Here is a 19912-nt window from a genome sequence, read left to right on the forward strand (position 1 = left end):
TTTGGTGTAGTGGATGTGTTTTTAACAATTCATTTTATTACTTTTTCCATGATAATTAATAGCCAGGTATTTTTTAAATTCCGTGTCAGTGCAGATTGATCGTTCAAGTCTCATCATGAGTTTATCACATATACAAGGAAAGAAGGTGTGCAAAAACATTTCTTTCTGTTTGTTAGTGGTGAACTCACTACTGATGCTTATGATAATATATTAATATATCTAATTAAAATAGACAGTCCTACAACATCCAGAGCCTTAAGGAACTCCGGCATATCTCATCCACCCGGGGCCCGCCACCAAGGAGTTTTTGACCACCTCGGTGACTTCAGTCCCAGAGATGGGAGAGCCCACCTCAGAGTCCCCAGGCTCTGCTTCCTCATTGGAAGGCATGTTAGTGGGATTGAGGAGGTCTTGAGTACTCCTCCCACCGACCCTAACGCCCCAGTGAGGTCAGCAGCGCACCATCCCCACTATATACGGTGTTGACACTGCACTGCTTCCCCCTCCTGAGACGCCGGACGGTGGACCAGAATCTCCTCGAAGCCGTCCGAAAGTCGTTCTCCATGGCCTCTCCAAACTCCTCCCATGCCCGAGTTTTTGCCTCAGCAACAACCGAAGCCGCGTTCCGCTTGGCCTGCCGGTACCTATCAGCTGCCTCCAGAGACCCACAGACAAAAAAGTCCTATAGGACTCCTTCTTCAGCTTGACAGCATCCCTCACCGCCGGTGTCCACCAACGGGTTCGGGATTGCCGCCACGACAGGCACCGACCACCTTGCGGCCACAGCTCCGTCCAGCCGCCTCAACAATAGAGGCACGGAACATGGCCCATTCGGACTCAATGTCCCCCACCTCCCTCGGGACGTGGTTGAAGTTCTGCCGGAGGTGGGAGTTGAAGCTACTTCTGACAGGAGACTCTGCCAGCCGTTCCCAGCAGACCCTCACAACACGTTTGGGCCTACCAGGTCTGACCGGCATCTTCCCCCACCATCGAAGCCAACTCACCACCAGGTGGTGATCAGTTGACAGCTCCGCCCCTCTCTTCACCCGAGTGTCCAAGACATATGGCGCAAGTCCGACAACACGACCACAAAGTCGATCATCGACCTGAGGCCTAGGGTGTCCTGGTGCCAAGTGTACATATGAACACCCTTATGCTTGAACATGGTGTTCGTTATGGACAATCCGTGACGAGCACAGAAGTCCAATAACAAAACACCGCCGGGTTCAGATCGGGGCCATTCCTCCCAATCACGCCTTCCAGGTCTCACTGTCATTGCCCACGTGAGCATTGAAGTCTCCCAGCAAAACGAGGGAATCCCCAGAAGGTATGCCCTCTAGCAACCCTCCAGAGACTCCAAAAAGGGTGGATACTCCAAACTGCTGTTGGCATACGCACAAACAACAGTCAGGACCCTTCCCCACCCGGCGGAGGGATGCCACCCTCTCGCCCACCGGGTAAACCCCAATGCACAGGCTCCGAGTGGGGCAATAAGTATGCCCACACCTGCTCGGCGCCTTACCGGGACAACTCCAGAGTGGTAGAGAGTCCAGCCCCTCTCAAGGAGATTGGTTCCAGAGTCCAAGCTGTGCCGAGGTGAGTCCGACTATATCTAGCCGAACCTCTCGACCTCGCGCACTAGCTCAGGCTCCTTCCCCTTCAGAGAGGTGACATTCCACGTCCCAAGAGCCAGTTTCTGTAGCCGAGGATCAGACCGCCAAGGTCCCGCCGCCACCACCCAACTCACATTGCACCCAACCTCCTTGGCCCCTCCCATAGGTGGTGAGCCCATGGGGAGGAGGACCCCTTGTCTTGGTTGACACGCCTCTGCAACATCGCATGGACATCGGGGACAGTGCCTCTGGATTGGCAGACGGGGTGGTGGTCCCCCTCTTTAAAAAGGGGGACGGAGGGTGTGTTCCAACTATAGAGGGATCACACTCCTCAGCCTCCCTGGAAAAGTCTATTCGGGGGTTCTGGAGAGGAGGGTCCGTCCGATAGTTGAACCTCGGATTCAGGAGGAACAGTGTGGTTTTCGCCTGGTCGCGGAACAGTGGACCAGCTCTTCACCCTTAGCAGAGTTCTGGAGGGTGCATGGGAGTTTGCCCGACCGGTCTACATGTGTTTTGTGGACTTGGAAAAGGCATTGACCGTGTCCTCGGGGAATCCTGTGGGGGTGCTCGGGAGTATGGGGTGCGGACCCCTGATAAGAGCTGTTCGGTCTCTGTACAACCGTGTCAGAGCTTGGTCCGCATTGCCGCAGTAAGTCGAGCCCGTTTCCAGTGAGAGTTGGACTCCGCCAGGGCTGCCCTTTGTCACCGATTCTGTTCATAACTTTTATGGACAGAATTTCTAGGCAGCCAGGGTGTTGAAGGGGTCCGGTTTGGTGGACTCAGGATTGGGTCACTGCTTTTGCAGATGATGTTGTCCTGTTTGCTTCATCAGGCCGTGATCTTCAGCTCTCTGGATCGGTTCGCAGCTGAGTGTGAAGCGGCTGGGATGAGAATCAGCACCTCCAAATCCGAGAGCATGGTCCTCAGCGGAAAAGGGTGGAGTGCCCTCTCAGGGTTGGGGAGATCCTGCCCCAAGTGGAGGAGTTCAAGTATCTCGGGTCTTGTTCACGAGTGAGGGAAGAATGGAGCGTGAGATCGACAGGCGGATCGGTGCGGCATCCGCAGTGATGCGGGCTCTGCTTCGGTCTGTCGTGGTGAAAAAGGAGCTGAGCCGTAAGGCAAAGCTCTCAATTTACCAGTCGATCTACCTTCCTACCCTCACCTATGGTCATGAGCTATGGGTAGTGACCGAAAGAACGAGATCGCGAATACAAGCGGCTGAAATGAGTTTCCTCCGCAGGGTGTCTGGGCTTTCCCTTAAAGATAAGGTGAGAAGCTCAGTCATCCGGGAGGGGCTCAGAGTAGAGCCGCTGCTCCTCCGCATCGAGAGGAGTCAGATGAGGTGGCTCGGGCATCTGATCAGGATGCCTCCTGGACGCCTCCCTGGTGAGGTGTTCGGCACGCCCAACCGGGAGGAGGCCCCGGGAAGACCCAGGACACGCTGGAGGGACTATGTCTCCCGGCTGGCCTGGGAACGCCTTTGGGATTCTCCCGGAAGAGCTGGAAGAAGTGGCGGGAGAGGGAAGTCTGGGCCTCTCTGCTTAAGCTGCTGCCCCAGCGACCCGACCTCGGATAAGCGGAAGAGAATGGATGGATGGATAATTAAAAATAAAACTCCATGTGTTTTAGACTACTGATATAATTAGGCATTTATAGAAATCTAAGGAATATCATTTTTATTAGTCCCAGAATACACAACAACGATACATTTGAAGATCTGCACAACAACAGGTCATTAAAACTGCAGAAGATAGTGAATCATAGGTAAAGAGATACAGAATGTTGATTTGAATGAGTTGTAATAATTGTATAATCTAATATTATTTTTGGGTCTTTATGATTTACCCACTTTTAATAACAAATACAAAAAATAAAATAAGCATATATATCATAACCTTCCTCCCGTAACTTGATGTTATGTGTTTGCAATCAGTGAAAATAACCAGATCTAATGGGATTTATTACCTTTATAATAATAATATTACATTTTATTTATATAGAACCTTTCCCATGCTAAATGATTACTAATTTTACTGATTTAATTATGTGTGACATATTTCCATTGGAATATGTTATTTCTATTTCTGACTTCTTCGCCCTTACTAAAATAATCAAATAATTTAATTTTTCAATGTTTTAGGAGGTGAGAAGCTGAAAGTACAGAATACTTTATTGCAATTTGTCCGTGAGTGCCTCATAATACTTGGAATCATCTGGTGGAAGATAAACGGTAAAACATTATACTTCCAATAGCACCTGTCATGCTGGGGGGTGGAGCTCCGCCAGTAGTCCTTATTTCTGCCTATAACTCCTGACTCCTTTCATTCATGTCTTTTGCTAAACAACATTTAATGCTCTGCAATCATGTGATGGAGTAGCTGGGAACATTAATCAGGGCAATGTAATAGGGGTTTTGCTTGAGCTTTGTGTTTCATACCTACAAAAACCCATTTAGAGCTCCTGTTGTTCAACAGTTTGAGTTATCCTTTCTTTTTTAGAGCTTACTGACTGCCTTCTTTATTTTAGTTTCATTGAGTTATGCCTGTTGTATTTGTAGTTTTTGTTGATTTCTGTTTGTCGTCATTTGCCTGTTTTTTTGGTTACTTTTGAGTTTTTACCATTTTGGATTTTGCCAAAATTTCTCTTTTTGTATATGACCTTTGCCTGATGTTTGGATTTGTGTTTTAGTTTATTTAAAAGTAATTAATTTTGTCAACACTTGTGCTTTTTCTGTGGCTTATCTTGATCTGTGTTATGATGGTGTGTGTGTGATCAGTCACACATTATGAAGTAGCGTGTTGCACAGATGATGCTGTGAACCATACTATGTGTGCTCCTCCACCTATCAGTGTTTGTGCATGGCTTATATTGTAAGTCATGTTTATAAACAAACTAAATCTTAAACACACCTGGATTGTTCAATTTGGTTTATGTATTCTGCCGAAAGACGTTGTGTCAAAATTCAACAGCTCAAATGTGTCTCTATGAATCTTTCTTTTATTGTTTGAAATGAAATCAAAAGGCACTCAAAAACAACCAATTATCTTAATTCATTTGGTCATTTTTGCATAAGTTCAGTAAAGAAAGAAAATTATTTTTATTTCCCCATTTCAGTGAAGAAACTGGAAAAGAGTGGAACACTTAGTGCCATATTAAAATGGGGCAATAATGCTATAATAATCTAACCTTTTAAGCAATGAGAAATTAAGAGTGGATGATCAGTCAACTTTATGGATAAAGAAGGCTACTGTAGTGTAAACGAACTCATGTAATGTGAGAAGAAAAATGCTGGCCTTACAGGCTGTTGTGTTAATATCACAATTCAATAAAAGGTGTAAGGGTCATGGTTTCTTTATAATAATAATTCATCATATAAGCAGTAAATAATTTCTAAACATATAATGCATATGTACATCTTTTATTGCTTAATTTTTATTATATATGTGCTGTTCAAAGCAGAGTACAGCATGTCAGGGTTCTGCTTTTTTTTATCTTTATTCTCTGTCTTCTAAATTGGTTAAATTATAAAACTACATGACAGTAGACTTTAACAATACTAAAAAGTCAGGAAATGCAGTGTATCATGTTTTTGGCAATAGATGTGCAATATGTAAAATGTATTTTTCACTTTTTGAAATGTTATTTGTTAGATCAGCCTAAAGAACCTAAGGATTCCTTTATATTACAGATGACAGTCTACTGCTGCTGCTTGCTGCTTTGATTCAAGTATGTGCTGTTTTGCTTACACTAGGAACATCACAAGGTACAGTAATGAGTAAAACATTTTCAGATTAACAAAATCTAAAGATTTACTCCAGTAATTTTATGTTTAGGTGATGTTTACAATCCTCAAAGCACTGATTCAGTTTTTCTAGCTTTTTAAAGGAGAGTGTATCTATGTTGAAAATTGGTTCATCACAATTTTAAACAAATTTCACAATATTTGTATGCTTAGTTAACCATACTGTGCAAGTGGATTATTAAGACTGTACTAACTAGATTCTTTTTTTGTTTTATTTTATTTAGAGTTCTGCTTAAGGTGTCTGTCTGCTTCTGTGATTGCAACAATGTTAATAATTCACTTTTCTGGTAAATATTTCCTTGCTTGCTACAATACTTGATGACAGTTTTTTTTTCAAAAGTCTTTTGACCTGGTACACTGATAATTAGGTGTTTTTAGTAAACCTTTTAAATGTTTTTTAACAGGTGTTACTGAAAGCATGTTGCCTGATTTTCAGCAGAATTCACAAATTGTCTCTCAGTGAAGGAGTTCTTGTCTAATGAAGGTAATGACTTTTCTCAACATTTCTACTTACTGCAGGAAGACCTTAATGTATGTTCATTCAATTCAGTAAGCACTGACTACAGTCACGTCCATAAGTATTTGGACAGTGATACAATTTTCTTAATTTTGGCTCTGTGCGCAACCAAAATGGATTTGAAACTAAGCAATTATTATGTGATTGAAGTGTAGACTTTTGGCTGTAAATGAAGGGGTTTACCAAAAATATTGTTTAAGCCATTTAGGAATGACAGGCATTTTTCTGCATAGCCCCAGGGGCACAAAAGTATCTGGACAAACTAACATAATCATAAATATAATGATCATTTTCAATATTTGGTTGAAAATCCTTTACAATCATGGACTGTCTGAAGTCTGGAACCTATGGCCCTCTCCAAATTCTGGGTTTCCACCCTAGTGATACTTTGCCAGGACTTTACTGCAGTTGTCTTCAGTTGCTGCTTGTTTGTTGGATTTTCTGCCATTAGTTTTGTCTTCAGCAAGTAAAATGCATGACCAACTGGGTTGAAGTCAGTTGATTGACTAGATCTTTGAAGAATATTCCATTGTTTTGTTTTGAAAAGCGCTAGGTTTGCTTTTGCATTGTGTTTTGGCTCCTTGTCCATCTGTACTGTGAAGCATCCTGCTACTTCTGCCAGCAGTCATATCATCAATAAAGACTAGAGACTGATTCCATTCACAGCCATGAATGATCTACTGTATACTAATAAAAGTCAAAGCCCTCACTGACTGACTCACTGACTCAGCGACTGACTGACTCATCACTAATTCTCCAACTTCCCGTGTAGGTAGAATACTGAAATTTGGCAGGCTCATTCCTTACAGCTTACTTACAAAAGTAAGGCAGGTTTAATTTCGAAATTCTATGCATAACTTCATAACTGGAACCTACTTTCATAAAGTTATATGGCCATAGCTTGCAGCTCTGTCGCGTGTGAGGCAGAGTTGCGTCCCTCATCATCACGCCTCCCATGTAATTGAGTGCCTGCCCATATAAGGCCATCCGTCAGCAGCTTTCCAATAGACACGCTGCGCAAAAATTTACGGGTGAAGGACTGTGCTTATGCAAATGAAGATGAGATGGTCAGAGATAGACTAGTGTTTGGCACAAACTCAGCGAAAGTCGAGAAAAACTTTTAAGTGCTGGGTCTTAGCTAACATTGAATAAAGCCGTGGACATCGCAAGATTGCAGAACATAGCACAAGCACAGCTGAGAACCTTCGATGCATGTACTCCGAAAGGCTCACGTGAACTCAGTATGCAGGACTGGGAAAGGTAAACCCATGCATGCAGTGTGTGATGTCTCAGATAAAGTGGAAGATGAGCTGCTTATTGATGCAGTAGGAAGCGAACAACCCTCTGACGCTGAACAAGCCTTTGTACACATATCAATAGGAAAGTAAGGTGTAAAGCTTAAGTTTAAATTACGCTCATAGACACACTGCCGCTAAATATTCACGTGCAAATCCACAACTTAATACTGGGATTGCCTGTTAAACATCTTAGATTCACGAGTACCATTTTGGGTAGTGATCACTCGATGAATGAAACCTGTTCAAAAAACGCATTACACAATTGAGAAGGCAACAAAACAATATGAAGCAAGTGACGCATACAAGCATATTCATAAGTGCAGCTACTGGAAACAAAGCACAGTGTAAACCTTAAGTTTAAATTAAGTTCATAGGCTGGCGTTTGTCATGCCTACGCGAATATGATATTCACGAGATACAAGTTTAATGAGAAGACACAGGGTATAAGCAAGACTTTTGATCACTTTGTAACAGAGTTAAAATTGCTGGTGAAGGACTGTGCTTATGCAAACGAATAGGAAAGGAAGGTGTAAACCTTAAGTTTACACTGTGTACACAATTATTAGGCAAGTGAGTATTTTGACCATATCATCATTTTTAATGCGTATATTCCAACTCCAAGCTGTATTAACTTGAATGCTTATTGGATTTAAGCACGTCAGGTGATGTGTATTTGTGTAATGAGGGAGGGTGTGGCCTAAGGAAATCAACACCCTATATCAAGGTGTGCAGAATTATTAGGCAGCTAGTTTTCCTCAGGCAAAATGGGCCAAAAAAGAGATTTAACTGACTCTGAAAAGTCAAAAATTGTAAAAAGTCTTTCAGAGGGATGCAGCACTTTTGGAATTGCTAAGATATTGGTGTGTGATCACAGAACCATCAAACATTTTGTTGCAAATAGTCAACAGGGTCGCAAGAAATGTGTTGAGAACAAAAGACGCAAATTAGCTGCCAAAGATTTGAGAAGAATCAAACGTGAAGCTACCAGGAACCCATTACCCTCCAGTACTTTCATATTCCAGAGCTGCAACCTACCTGGAGTGCCCAGAAGTACAAGGTGTTCAGTGCTCAAAGACATGGCCAAGGTAAGGAGGGCTGAAACCCAACCACCACTGAACAAGAAACATAAGTTGAAACGTCAAAACTGGGCCAAGAAATATCTGAAGACAGATTTTTTCAAAGGTTTTATGGACCGATGAGATGAGAGTGACTCTTGATGGACCAGATGGATGGACCTGTGGATCAGTAATGGGCACAGAGCTCCACTCCAACGTGTAGGTGGGGTACTGGTATGAGCTGGTATTTTTAAAGATGAGCTAGTTGGACCTTTTGCATTGAAGATGAACTCAAAATCAACTCCCAAACCTACTGCCAGTTTTTCAAGACACTTTCTTCAAACAGTGATACAGGAAAAAGACCATGATTTTTATGCAGGCCAATGCTCCATCACTTGCATCGGTTCTCCACTGCGTGGCCAGCCAGTAAAGGCCTTAAAGATGAAGGAATAATGACATGGCCCCCTTCCTCATCTGACCTAAACCCTATCGAGAACTTGTGGGCACTTCTTAAACGCTAGATTTACGGGGGAGAAAAACAATACACCTCTCTGAAGAGTGTCTGGGAGGCTGTAGTCACTGCTCCACAAAAGCTGATCGTCAACAGATCAAGAAACTGACAGACTCCATGAATGGAAAGGCTTATGACTGTTATTGGAAAGAAGGGTGGCTATATTGGTCATTGATTGATTGATTTATTTTTTGAAATGTCAGAGATGTTTATTTGTAAATTTTGAGGTGTTTGTTTATTATTCTCACTATAACAGATGAAAATAAACAAGTGAGATGGGAAAATTTTCATTTTTCCTTTAGTTGCATAATAAATCTGCACACTAATAGTTGCCTAATAATTGTGCACATATGTATTCCCCTGATGATGTTCACACTCACATTTCCGTTGTGAAACATTCAGGTTTCAGGTTTATTAACATTTTGGATTGACTGATAGCACTGTGTTTGTTCCATATTAAAATTAATCCTCAAAAATACAACTTGCCTAATAATTCTGCACTCCCTGTAAATTAAGATCATAGACAGGCTGCCACTGGCGCTTGTCATAGTTTAATGAGAGAACGCAGGGTATAAAGGACACTTTTCGCCACTTTGTAATGGAGTTAAAATTGCTGGTGAAGGACTGTGCTTATGCAAATGAAGATGAGATGGTCAGGGATAGAAATATGTTTGTCACAAACTCAGCAAAAGTGCAAGAGAAACTTTTAAGTGCGGGTCTGAGATAACATTAAAAATAGCCGTGAATATCATGAGATCGCACAAGATAGCATAAGCACAGCTGAGAAGCTTTGATGCATCTACTCTGAGCGCTTACGGAAGTGACTTTACAGGACTGGGAAAGGTAAACCCGTGCATGCAGTGTGTGATGTCTCAGATAAAGAGGAAGACGAGTTGATATTTGCAGGCAAATCCACAACTTAATATCGAAATGCCTGTTAAACATCTTAGATTCACAAGTACCGATTTAGGTAGTGAACACTTGATGAATGAAACTTTGTTATCTTTACAATGGTTGACAAACACGGAATATAACTTGAACACAACACATCCTCCAAATATGAACCTGATTGAAAGAAATAATGATAATCAAATCATTGATGACAGCAACACTCATGACAGCAACAAAACAATTACATTGACAATCATGTTACATTATTATTAAAATGTTTCCTTTTCTTTTCATAACTTCTTTAACACACTACTTCTCCTCTCGCGCTGGTATTTTGCAATCATGCTATAACACTGTGGTATTCATCGGATCATAAACTATTTCTTCTCTTTTCCATACTCTTCTCTTTCCAACATTATGATATATATTGATCATGGTTTTCTTTTTCCAAATAAAATTGTTAGAGAATTGGACTGGCTTTTAAAAAATGTTTTCTGGCAAAGCCAAATCTATCCTTACTATGCTTGAGGTTTACCAGTGGTTTGCACCTTGTGGCAAACCCTCTGTCTTTACTTTCATGAAGTCTTCTCTTTATTCTACAGTTCGGCAATTATTGATCTTCCTGCCAGAGAGTGTTCTTGGTTTGACTAAATGTTGTGAAGAGGTTCTTCTTCACCAAAGACAGAATTCTGCAGTCATCAAGTACAGTTTTCTTCTGTGGTTTTTCAGACCTTCTGGTGTTATTGATTTCTCCAATATGTTCTTTCTTTTAATAATGTACCAGATGGCTGATTTAACCCCTCCTTGTGTTTCTTCCGTCTCTCTATAAGGTTTGTTTTGTTTTCTCAGCCTGATAATGGACTGTTTTTACTTGAATGGACAGCTCTTTGGAGAGTTCACAGTGACAGCTTCCAAAGGCAAGTTCCACACTTGGAATCAATTGCAGACCTTTTACCTGCTTAATACTAGTAGTTAATGAAATAATGCGCGAACTGCTCCCACCTGGCTATGGAGCACCCTGTCAGTCAAATATCCAAATACTTTTGAGGCCCTGGAAATGGTGGACTATGCAGAAAAATGTCTGTCATTCCTAAATGGCTTGTATAATATTTTTGTCAACCCTTTGAATTAATGCTGAAAGTCTACAATTCAATCACATAATGACTGATTAATTTCAAATCTATTATGGTGGCAAAACAGAGCCAAAATTATGAAAATTGTGTCACTGTCCAAATACTTGTGGATCTGACTTTATTTGCCAGATTCTACCATGATTTAATATATATGGCTGTACAATATAATTCATATTATTTTAGTGGAGCATAACTACAATTGTTTTTATGGTCTATTAGCACTATTAATTATGTATTATATATGTTATATATTTAGCACATTTTTCTGATTTTATTGCCTTTGGATTCATTTTCATTGTCACTGGTTATGCAATGCATGTTTTATCCTCAGTTATTTGTCTTTTTTATATAAAAACTTAATATTAAAAAAGCAAACATTGTTTAAAAAGGAATACTTGAACTATTAAACATCAGACAGTTGATGGAAAATATTATGTCTAATAAATGTGCATATGGAAGTTTACATCACAGTCCACTATTACTTATTAGCTATCAAGAACTATTATTTTTACTTCTACCTCTTTCTTTTTGTTATTAAGGTTCAAAAGTGCTTTTTGTGTTTTGCTTTCACATGAGATTCTTCTGAATTTGTATTCTAATATTCTTTTTAAACAGGAACATCTAAATATCTACTATTGACACATTTGGTGATGCAAATATTTATACAGCTTAGACTCTTCCTATCCGAAAAGCAACAAGGTAACATTATTTTCATACATTGTTAACATAATATGTTCCCTATTTTTGAATGTTATTGTTGAATTCTATTTGAAAGAAATTCAAAATAGGAGGCTTAAAAATGATTGAGCTGATCATTATATTATTCTGAAATTTGTTCCACTATTTATGTTTGTGCAATTCTCACTTTTAAGAAATGACTTTTTCTGCATTTTGTATTTAACAGAGAGAGAGAGAGAGAGAAAGGTTACGAGCATGTGCTGATACAGCATGCTGCCGCACCCACCACATGACAAACCACCTTAGGATCCCAGATTAGGACCCCAGTGCAGCCATGCAACAGGTGACACCTCAGCACCACACTAGTTCAGATGGAATGGAACAGTGTGAGGTTTTTATGGTGGCTGGAGTGCCATTTCTGCCACCAACCCACAACTTTTCCCTGCAGATTGGAGGACCTACTTGCAGGACTGGATGCAGGTCAACATCATACCCAGGATGGAGTAATTACAGGTTAAGGGCCTTGCTTTAAGGCCTAATAGAGTATAGTCACTTCCGCTTACGGGTTTTGAACTGGCAACCTTCTAATTGCCAGTGCAGATCCCTAGCCTCAGAGCCACCACTCCGCCCAGTCATTATTTAACAGGCAAGAATTTTATTCACATGTACACATATATATATATATATATATATATATATATATATATATATATATATATATATATATATATATATATATATATATATATTAATAAAAGGCAAAGCCCTGACTCACTCATCACTAATTCTCCAACTTCCCATGTAGGTAGAAGGCTGAAATTTGGCAGGCTCATTCCTTACAGCTTACTTACAAAAGTTGGGAAGGTTTCATTTTGAAATTCTACGCATAACGGTCATAAATGGAACCTACTTATGTACATATATACCAGCCATAGCCTGCAGCTCGGTCGCCATCTGAGGCAGAGTTACGTCCCTCATCGCCACGCCCCCGTAATTGAGTGTCTGCCCATATAAGGCCGTTCTACGCGTAATGGTCATAACTGGAACCTATTTTTCTCTATATACCATAATGTACTTTAGCTCGATGACCGTGGGGGTGGAGCTGCGTGTCACATCATCACGCCTCCCATGTAATCACGTGAACTGACTGTGAACACAGTACAGTGGTACCTCGGTATACGCCTGCTTTGGAATAAGTCCAACTTGGTATACATCCTGTTTAGAGGCGAAATATTTTGCTTGGTATACGACCTTTGTTTGAAATACTGACTCGTGTGCTAGAACAACACGTGTGGTATACCGGGCGCACGCCTTCAAAAAAAAAGGGCCAAGTTTTAACCTGTACAGTAATCCCTCGCTACTTTCGCAGCTTCACTCTATCGTGGATTTTATACGAAAGCATAATTAAATATATAACGCGGATTTTTCGCTGCTTCGGGTTCTGCGGACAATGTGTCTTTTACTTCCTGTACATGCTTCCTCAGTTGGTTTGCTCAGTTGATTTCATACAAGGGTCGCTATTGGCGGATGACTGAGAAGCTAACCAATCAGAGCATGCAGTTAAGTTCTCCTGACTGAGAAGCTAACCAATCAGAGCACGCAGTTAAGTTCCTGCGTGCTGAATGCAGTGTTAACCAGGAAGTCTCGCTCGCTCATTCAGCATCAACGTGTTTCGCTGTGTAAAGAGTTAACTTTTGTGCTCTTTAGTGTTTATCTTTGTGCATAGTCAAGCCCTTCATTATGGCTCCAAAACGATCTGCTACTGCTTCAGGGCCGCCAAGTGCAAACGGAAGATGTTAATGATTGCCGAAAAAGTAAACGCTTTTTATTTAAAAAGTAGGAAAGGAATATAAGATCTACGGCTGCAGTGTCCTTTTAACCAGGGTGCAAAACGAGTTGTAAGTGGATGTAAAAAGGCAGTAGTCTGGATGGAATCTGCTTTAGGGATTTGGATTGAAGACTGCCAGAAGAAGAACAACGGCAGTGCTTTACATTTGCCTGAAGAGGCTCCTTTGGAAGAGCTGTAATGCTCTCCTTTTGTGTGCAGTAAAATTAAACTCATTGTTATCGGACAAGTCATTTTCATTTATTTCATCTAATTGCTTTTGTATTTATGTATTTTAGTATTAAGCAGTGTTTAAATTATTTTATACAACCCAATCAATGTATAATAGCCAATAACAATAGGATTTTTTTCCATGGGAACAAATTAATCATTTTCCCATTATTTCTTATGGGAAAAATTTGTTTACTATAAGTCCTGTTTGGTATAAGTCCAAGGATCTGGAACGGATTAAGGACATATACCAAGGTACCACTGTACGTAGAAAAGAAGGAAGATCTCCCAAAGAGCGCTGAAGAAAAACGCATACAAGCTTATTCATAAGTGCAGCTACTGGAAACAAAGCACGTGTAAACCGTAAGTTTAAATTAAGTATATGAACACGCTCCTGCTGCCATTTGTCATGCCTAAGGCAATTCGATATTCGCGAGATACAAGTTTAATGAGAGGACGCGGGTATAAACAAGACTTTGATCATTTCTAACTAAGTTAAAATTGCTGGTGAATGACTGTGCTTATGCAAACAAAAATGAGATGGTCAGGGATAGAATAGTGTTTGGCACAAACTCAGCAAAAGTGCAACAGAAACTTTTAAGTGGCGGGTCTGAGTTAACATTTTGCTGGTGAAGGACTGTGCTTATGCAAACAAATAGAAAGCAAATGTTACGTTATTTTAAATTGTTTCCTTTTCTTTTCATAACTTCTTTAACACACTTCTTCTCCGCTGCTGGCGGGGAGGGGAGTGGCTAGGTCCATGTGTGATGAGGTTGTTGGGAGTAAAGTAATAACCCTCCCACACGGACCTAGCCACCCCCCCCTGTAAGGTATTGCTATATATTGCCTTTGATTCTTGTATGTCTAAGCATTATCCTCTGATGAAGACCCTGGTAGGGTTGAAAGCTCAGGAATAAAACTACTTTATGATAACGTGATTCGCTTTTCTCCCTTTGTGGATCTCCAACTGCTAATATGCAAACCGTATCAAGACCTTATATATATATATATATATAATTACCCGATCTACATACTGTCAAATAAACGAACCACATGTTGTGCGCAACGCAAGAGGCTTTGCCTCTAGCTGACGTCCGAGGTTGATTCACAAGAGGGGTATATATATATATATATATATAAAGTTCTGTATTTATTACCCATAACCCCAGCACACAGATAATCTACCCATTCCTTCCAGGAAATCTCAGTGTGACAGGGGTCACAAGTCTGACCTTGCCATATCTCCAGAAATCACCACTTGAGACACTGCAGAGGACACTTTGAGAGCTACACATCCATACCCAGTCAAACAGTCACAAGAGATCAGTTAAGAGTTTTCAGTTAAACAAAATGCACATCTTTAGAGTGTCGGAGGAAAATAGGATGGCAGAAAAAACAAAACTTGCATACATGTGTAGAAGATTCATATTTAACAAAGGTGATTCTACAAAACTGAAAGTCATTAAATCTGAAAACTTTAGTGACTGTAACCTAACAACTGATGCGTGATTATAGGAGAACACATATTTGCAAGGGGAAAAATTAAGACATGAAACAGAACCCTGCAGTCCCTCTAGATCTAACCATGTAACTTTTTGTCCTCTCTCTGTCTGTGAGGTGAGGTGAATCCCTCACTTTTCCCTTTTCTCACTAATAACTTTCCTATTCACATCAGTCCACTCTTTTCACCTGTTGTTTTTCATATTTTTTGCCTGTGAATGTTCACTTTCTTAACCTCTAAGCTAGTACTACAGGTCCTTAAATTCTTTGCCTTATTTAGTTCTCTGTCAAAACCTATTTATCACTTCTAAGGACAGAAGGCACTCTGGTGCTTGAGCAACTCCATAAGGCCAAGTCCAAGAACACTAGATAACTTCAATGTTGCCTTCTGTTTCTTTTGGGAGATGAAGTACCAGCTATCACAGCTTATACAGACTACAAGTTACTGTCATGCCACAGTTCCACTAAGAACCACTCACAGTGAATGATTTAAAACCCTTAAACCCAACCCCCATTCATTCCAAGAATAATCATAACCCAGAACTCCTCACCCACGAAAAAACAATTTTAATAATTAAATGCTCCTTGAATGGAAACAAGCTTTAATCACAAATGTTAGGAAACAGGCAATTAAAATAAACTGATTTCTTAATTGACTGTAAATTGTCAGTTAACTCAATTTTTAAACAAATAAATAACAGAAAGGTACTAAATATTAGATATTTTCTTGAATATTAAGGAATGTATAAGAACTATAAGGACTTACTAATCAACTTCCAACATAAAATTAACACTATTAATTTCAAAACTCTAACCCTGAAGTCAAAATCTTTGACCATATGTTTGATTGTGGAAGGGTTCTAGTGTGAGCCTATTCTTCTTTTTAGTTTTTTATTACACAGACTTAAAACAGAGTGTCCAAATTCCCTCTATAGTCCTTGCATGTGTATTGCTCCCACCATGTCACAAAGATGCAGATGTAATCTGTAATTTAACTTATGGTCATTATCACGGTTGACTGCTATGGGGCTAAATACTACCCCTATCTTTTATATTTTTGATCCCCAGACACCAAGATAGAGTACCATTGCAAGCTGGATAGAAGGTTCACACTTTTAATTATGAATTATATATGGACATTCTATACGTCTTCTGTTTTATTGATACACCACTTGGTCAAGTGGGTGTTTCCTGAAGAGGCATTAGGTCTCTTGGAAATATGTTCTTTTGAAATTGCAGCATATTAAGTAACTAAACAATATAGTAATATACCAGAAAAGGCGATATCCCTCCCATCGTGATTACGGGCACAAGAATCACATGAGAAAAATATACTTTAGCTTACATTTACTGACGGTTAACGCGGTTACAGACGGGAGGCATATGACAGACTTTATCCAGGTGGGAATCTGGATCAACACAGTCTCCCATTTCGTCCCCACGCTGGGAAGTTTTTGAACTTTGCCGACTCATGCCTTAAAGGGTAATATAGATGATCACAATGAAAATTTGAGGAAATTACCATAGAAAGAAAGTGGGTCACACCTGAATAGACTGAAATTCTGTATCCTTAATGTACACTCTTTCTTTATGCATCACCAGTTAAAACAATTTTTATTTTTGTAAAGGCAGAAACCCCTGCCAGTGACTTAACTGTGGTGGCAGAGTCTCAGTCCAAATGAAGACTTTCATTAAATCTGTTAAACTACATTAGAATCATTTTCAGTTAGCTAATTTTCTGTAAATGCCATAACACATGCCTTAGTGTAACTAGGCTGAAAGCCTACATGTTTGAAGTTCATTTATTTTTATTCTGTATAGACTGAACATGTTCCCATTATGAAAGTCGGTAACAGAATTCTTGCCTCCAGTTTTTTCAGTTTCTCTTAAATGCCTTTTCTTTGTCCCCTTACACTTTCTTTTTTTGGCAACACAACTGTTATCACTGAATTGTAAATATTGGTCATATTCACTGAGAAATTAAGTGGTGTATTCAGGTCGGTTCCACTGAGAAAGGTGCTCTCTGCTGTATGTAATCTAAGCAGGCTGATTAAGAGGAGTAGCATAAGGACCCCCAGGTCAGATGAAGATACATCCATGTAACAAAGATAGAAGTAAAGTTTCTGAATTTTTATACTTCTCTTTGACACCATTAGAATCAATGATAACTCCCAACAAATGATTAGGATCAGATAGACATGATTTATGAGAAAGCAAAGTTAACATGGCTTAACAAAACATGGATTGAGACAGTCCTGCTACCAGTCGCTTCAGGAACAGTGCCTGGTCAATTTATTTGTAGGACCGTACATACAGTTGCAATTAAATTTCTCTGTATGAAATGAGAGATGCCTATGATTTTTGTTATTATAATGGTCTTGACTTTATTGATTTTATTTTGGTATTTTTTAGCAAACAAGAAGCTGAAGATGTTGACAGCTTTCATTATTATGTGTCCTTGAATGCCTTATCATATTTGGGATGATCTTGTGGGTAGTAAAAGGTAACGTATATCATACTTTTATTTGTTATTTTTGGGTATTTTCTACTTATGATGCCATGCTCACTCCAATTATAAATCTTCAGAAAGATTTTCAGTGGAATTTCAAATATTATGTAAGGGCTGTAAACTCTTTATTATGTTGGTCAGGGATGAGTTATTAATTACAAAGCCCAGAGAGCACCTTTGGCAGCAGATATTAAAAAGGGTTTTCCATTCAAAGAAAAGTCATTCACAAATTAAGTTTAAATGGTAAAAATATTCAGTTTACTTTAATTTATATATTACGTAATTACATGAAATGTTCTTGTGTTTAAATGTTTGTGTTGAAACATTTTTCTAAAACCAAGTAAGCCATATTGTAGTTGCTGAGGAACTTGCACAAAGAAATACTTACATTGTTGGTGAATTCAGGTGGTGAGAAGGGAGTATTCAAAATGTATTCATATAAAAATGTAAAGAAATTATATAAAAAGAAGTTTGTAGTGAGCATCTGATTAGTGTCAAAAAGTAAAATTAAATCCATTGTGATTCAACGTTGTATAACAACAATATCTGAATATTTCCACATGATATTTCAAGTGTATTTTTATAGGGAATTCCTAATTTGCTTACTTTGTGAAATATTGTTGAAGTCTCTACTTGAACTGTGTTAATATCAATAACAGCAGAAACAGAGATGAAAGTTTTTCCATTTATAGTGCATTTCTACAAGCATACCATTTATGTTAAATACTGAACATCTTTTATAGCAACATCTCAGATCTTTTTCTTTTAATATGCAACGAGTAAAACTCAAGAGCTCCCTGTGACCGTAAGCTGGAAGGATGTAATTTAACAACCTTTAGGAATAAAGCTACATTGGCAGTTAGGGGACCTTTATGATACACTTATAATATCCAGCTAGAGAACAAGTTTCACACAGTTGGTTCACATACACATGGTGGGAACATGCAAAGTCCATGCAGACACTCACCAAGTTAGCAATGAAACCTTAAGTCTTGGTACTGAGTAATATTAACGATAAAAATAATATGTTTTATTTAAAGAGTGCCTTTCTTATGATCAAAGAGCATCACAAATAGTCAAAGGAATACCACTGAAATCAAAGCAATGATGATAATACAGAATACAAACTAATATCAAACATTCAACACCAAATAATAGATACATATGTGAAAGTCAAAGCTCTGAATTAGATTAGTAAAGAATCCAGAAAAAAGAAGAAAGCAATGAAGAAATAACAGAAATTTTTGTACACTTACATGTAAGAATAGACAATCGAAAAAAAAAATTGTTTGCTGTTCAGTTCAGGCACCACTGCAAATAAATACTCAGACAGAGTTCTCTCACTTAGAGATGTAAACACCACAAATTTTTGTGTGAAGAGCTGCCAAGCACAACACATCATTGTGACATTCTAAAAATGTTAAATTTTGAAGGATGGGAGAAGTCATGTTTTTTAGGGCACTGCCTCCCAAAACACTATTTGGCAGCTTCACTGGAGTGTAGTGGTGCCCTGGATTACACATACGGCATCCTGGAACTTGGTGTTCAGTATCTCATTCCTGTTGGGTGCCGCCAGGGATGCTGTGAATTTAGAAGAAACAAGGTTTTCCAGCCCAGAAGTGCTGGCAGGTCATATGACCAGAAGCCCAGAAGTACTTCCAGGTTTGCCAATATAAAAAGACTGAGCAGACCTCAAAGAAGTGAGCAAGAGTCTGGTGGAAGGTGGACAATGTTTGATGGGAGGTGTGGAGAACAAAGAAAAAGAAAGATAAAGGAAAAAGTATAGTATATTTGCTGTGTAATTGTTTATTACTTGTGGCTGTGGGGGGGGAGAGCACTGTGAAGAAAAGAAAAGGAATACAACGTTCTTGGTGCTTTTAACCTGTGCCCTCTGTGTCTGTCTGTTGGGTTTGAGGAGCAATAGTGCCCTCTAAAGTTCACACCCCATATCAAGATGCTGTGGGCAGCAGTGATTACCATTAATGTCTACCGCTTTTGTGTGCAGCTTGGTAATAAAAGGGCAGACAAGTAAACAGCTCAGTGAAATCTCAGCCCTGCTTCAGACCTCTCACTGCAATTATCCTGCAGCTAAAGAGACTTGGCATGCCATATTAAATTGCTTGCCCTTGGCTAATTAATGGAAAGAAGAGTATAAATCTACTGTATCGTAAGGAGAGCTGGTGAATTTCTGACCTACCTCTGACATCTCATTGAGATGACCCCAGCACCACAAACGCTTATAGCTCAGACAGTCATGTCAGCTAGAACAAATTCTCCTTCAGTCTAATTGGCTAAGACCATGTTTCTTTAAGGGTAATGCCAGCAGTGAGGGGTACTTGCAAATGTGCA

At 39.7% G+C, this 19912-nt stretch overlaps 1 protein-coding gene across 2 annotated transcripts in view; it reads left to right on the plus strand.

Moving 5' to 3' along the window:
- The first annotated feature begins 5819 nt into the window (after nucleotides 1-5819).
- LOC120524731 overlaps nucleotides 5820-19912 on the plus strand; it is a 45776-nt gene continuing 31683 nt past the window's right edge. Inside the window, exons 1-2 of one of the 2 annotated variants that reach the window (XM_039746519.1) lie at nucleotides 5820-5899; nucleotides 11436-11519. In XM_039746519.1, coding sequence (XP_039602453.1) covers nucleotides 11471-11519 — 49 coding nt within the window. In that variant the 5' untranslated portion in view covers nucleotides 5820-5899; nucleotides 11436-11470. Of the gene's footprint in view, nucleotides 5900-11434; nucleotides 11520-17466; nucleotides 17558-19912 lie in introns of those variants that run through there. The other variant, XM_039746521.1, reaches the window with a different exon arrangement.

The sequence above is a fragment of the Polypterus senegalus genome, chromosome 1 (genome assembly GCF_016835505.1).
Source record: "Polypterus senegalus isolate Bchr_013 chromosome 1, ASM1683550v1, whole genome shotgun sequence".
NCBI classification, from domain to species: domain Eukaryota; kingdom Metazoa; phylum Chordata; class Cladistia; order Polypteriformes; family Polypteridae; genus Polypterus; species Polypterus senegalus.